The sequence below is a fragment of the Austrofundulus limnaeus genome, unplaced genomic scaffold, assembly GCF_001266775.1.
Source record: "Austrofundulus limnaeus strain Quisiro unplaced genomic scaffold, Austrofundulus_limnaeus-1.0 Scaffold320, whole genome shotgun sequence".
NCBI classification, from domain to species: Eukaryota; Metazoa; Chordata; class Actinopteri; order Cyprinodontiformes; family Rivulidae; genus Austrofundulus; species Austrofundulus limnaeus.
The window spans coordinates 461,673-463,056 of record NW_013952722.1 but is presented as its reverse complement, the minus strand read 5'-3'; the positions used below and the strand labels follow the sequence as shown (position 1 = coordinate 463,056).

The following is a 1,384-nucleotide window of genomic DNA, read 5'->3' as shown; positions in this document are numbered from 1 at the left end:
AAAATAATAAAACAAGGTCTTTGTCTGCAATGATTAGACATGTTTTTTATTATTGTCATTAGTGATTATCTCAATTTTGGCTAAAAGACATGACAAAAATCCTACACACTGTGCCTTTAAAACAGCACAAGGCCAACCAAAGTGCTGTACAGTAGACAGACACAACAGGACAGAGTTAAAATTACAGTCAAAATCATGATAAACTTTTTTTCTCCCAACTCTGTAGTGTTTAGTTTGTTTTTCTTGCCTGTTTTAAGATAGTTTCTGGTACAAACAGCTTTCTTGTCAGGACCACTGGCTCTAGGGACAGATATGATGCAGGGTTGGGCTGCAGACATGAATGGCAGTGGAACGGTCCCCATAAGGATAGAAATAAAGCGTATGATGTTTTGTTGCTCTGCTGACCTGAATGACTCCCTCTAACATGATCTCAGCACAAACACACACCACCATAGCCTTGTGGGCGCTGCACCACCTCAGAGGACTGTCCCCAGACCCTGACGACGACCTGATGCTCATGAGCGCGGACCCTGCCCCCCTGCAGCCACAGCTCCTGCCCCCTTCACAGCCCAGAGAGCAGCAGGAGCTGTGTGATCTGGGAAGCTCTGCTGCCTCTGGTAAAACAGGCTGGCTGTCCTCTCTGTCCTCTCACACAGCTGCTCTGAGTCTCAGCTTCCTGTTTCACTCTTCTTACTTTGGTCTTTATTCTGTGCGCTCGGCTTATGAAACTCTATTCTTGGTCGCGCACATTATTGTGATGCCCTCGAAGCGGGGTCAGCCTCATGTTTTTATGTTGAACAAACAGAAGACTCTTTAAGAATAAACATGTCAGAACTCCTGCCTCCAAGATTTTATATGTGTAGGATCTCATTTTGGAGGTTGATGCAGATCCACACTTCTGTTTATCCATTTAAAAAATAATATTTTTTATTGTTATTTTTATACGCCAGATGAAAGACAGATGAGTTTTGGTCTGTGGAGTTAAATTAATCTCAAAGTGATCAGAGTGTGTTCTGCTGCAGATTTACATGTTTCATGCTGTCTTTAAAGAGTTTAGACTTTATTTAATAAACATATATTTTAACTGTAAAATAAAGACTGTAAAAATACTGTAGGGTGTTCAGTTTTTAAATTTTTTAAAATGTATTTTAACATGGATGGAGCCATTTTATTTACACGCAAAGCATTCTGGGTAAATGATGACATCAACTAGGTCATCAGTGTGAGGCTGCTAGCGAGTTATATCCACCCTGAAGGTTAATCTTGGACAATATCTGATGATCGACTCTTTTTAAATGAAACCAGAGAGCGTTGACAGAGAGGAGAAGGTAGAAATGACTCAGCCTGGAACTGAAAATATGGATGGAGGACAACAGAGCTGCTT

General features: G+C 41.1%; 1 protein-coding gene across 1 annotated transcript in view; it reads left to right on the top strand.

Moving 5' to 3' along the window:
- The window catches only part of ical1 (islet cell autoantigen 1-like), a gene marked incomplete in the record, with an annotated part of 23,076 nt that overhangs the window by 18,320 nt on the left and 3,372 nt on the right, over positions 1-1,384 (top strand). The window contains 1 exon segment of the mRNA XM_014022211.1: positions 435-617. Coding sequence (XP_013877665.1) covers positions 435-617 — 183 coding nt within the window.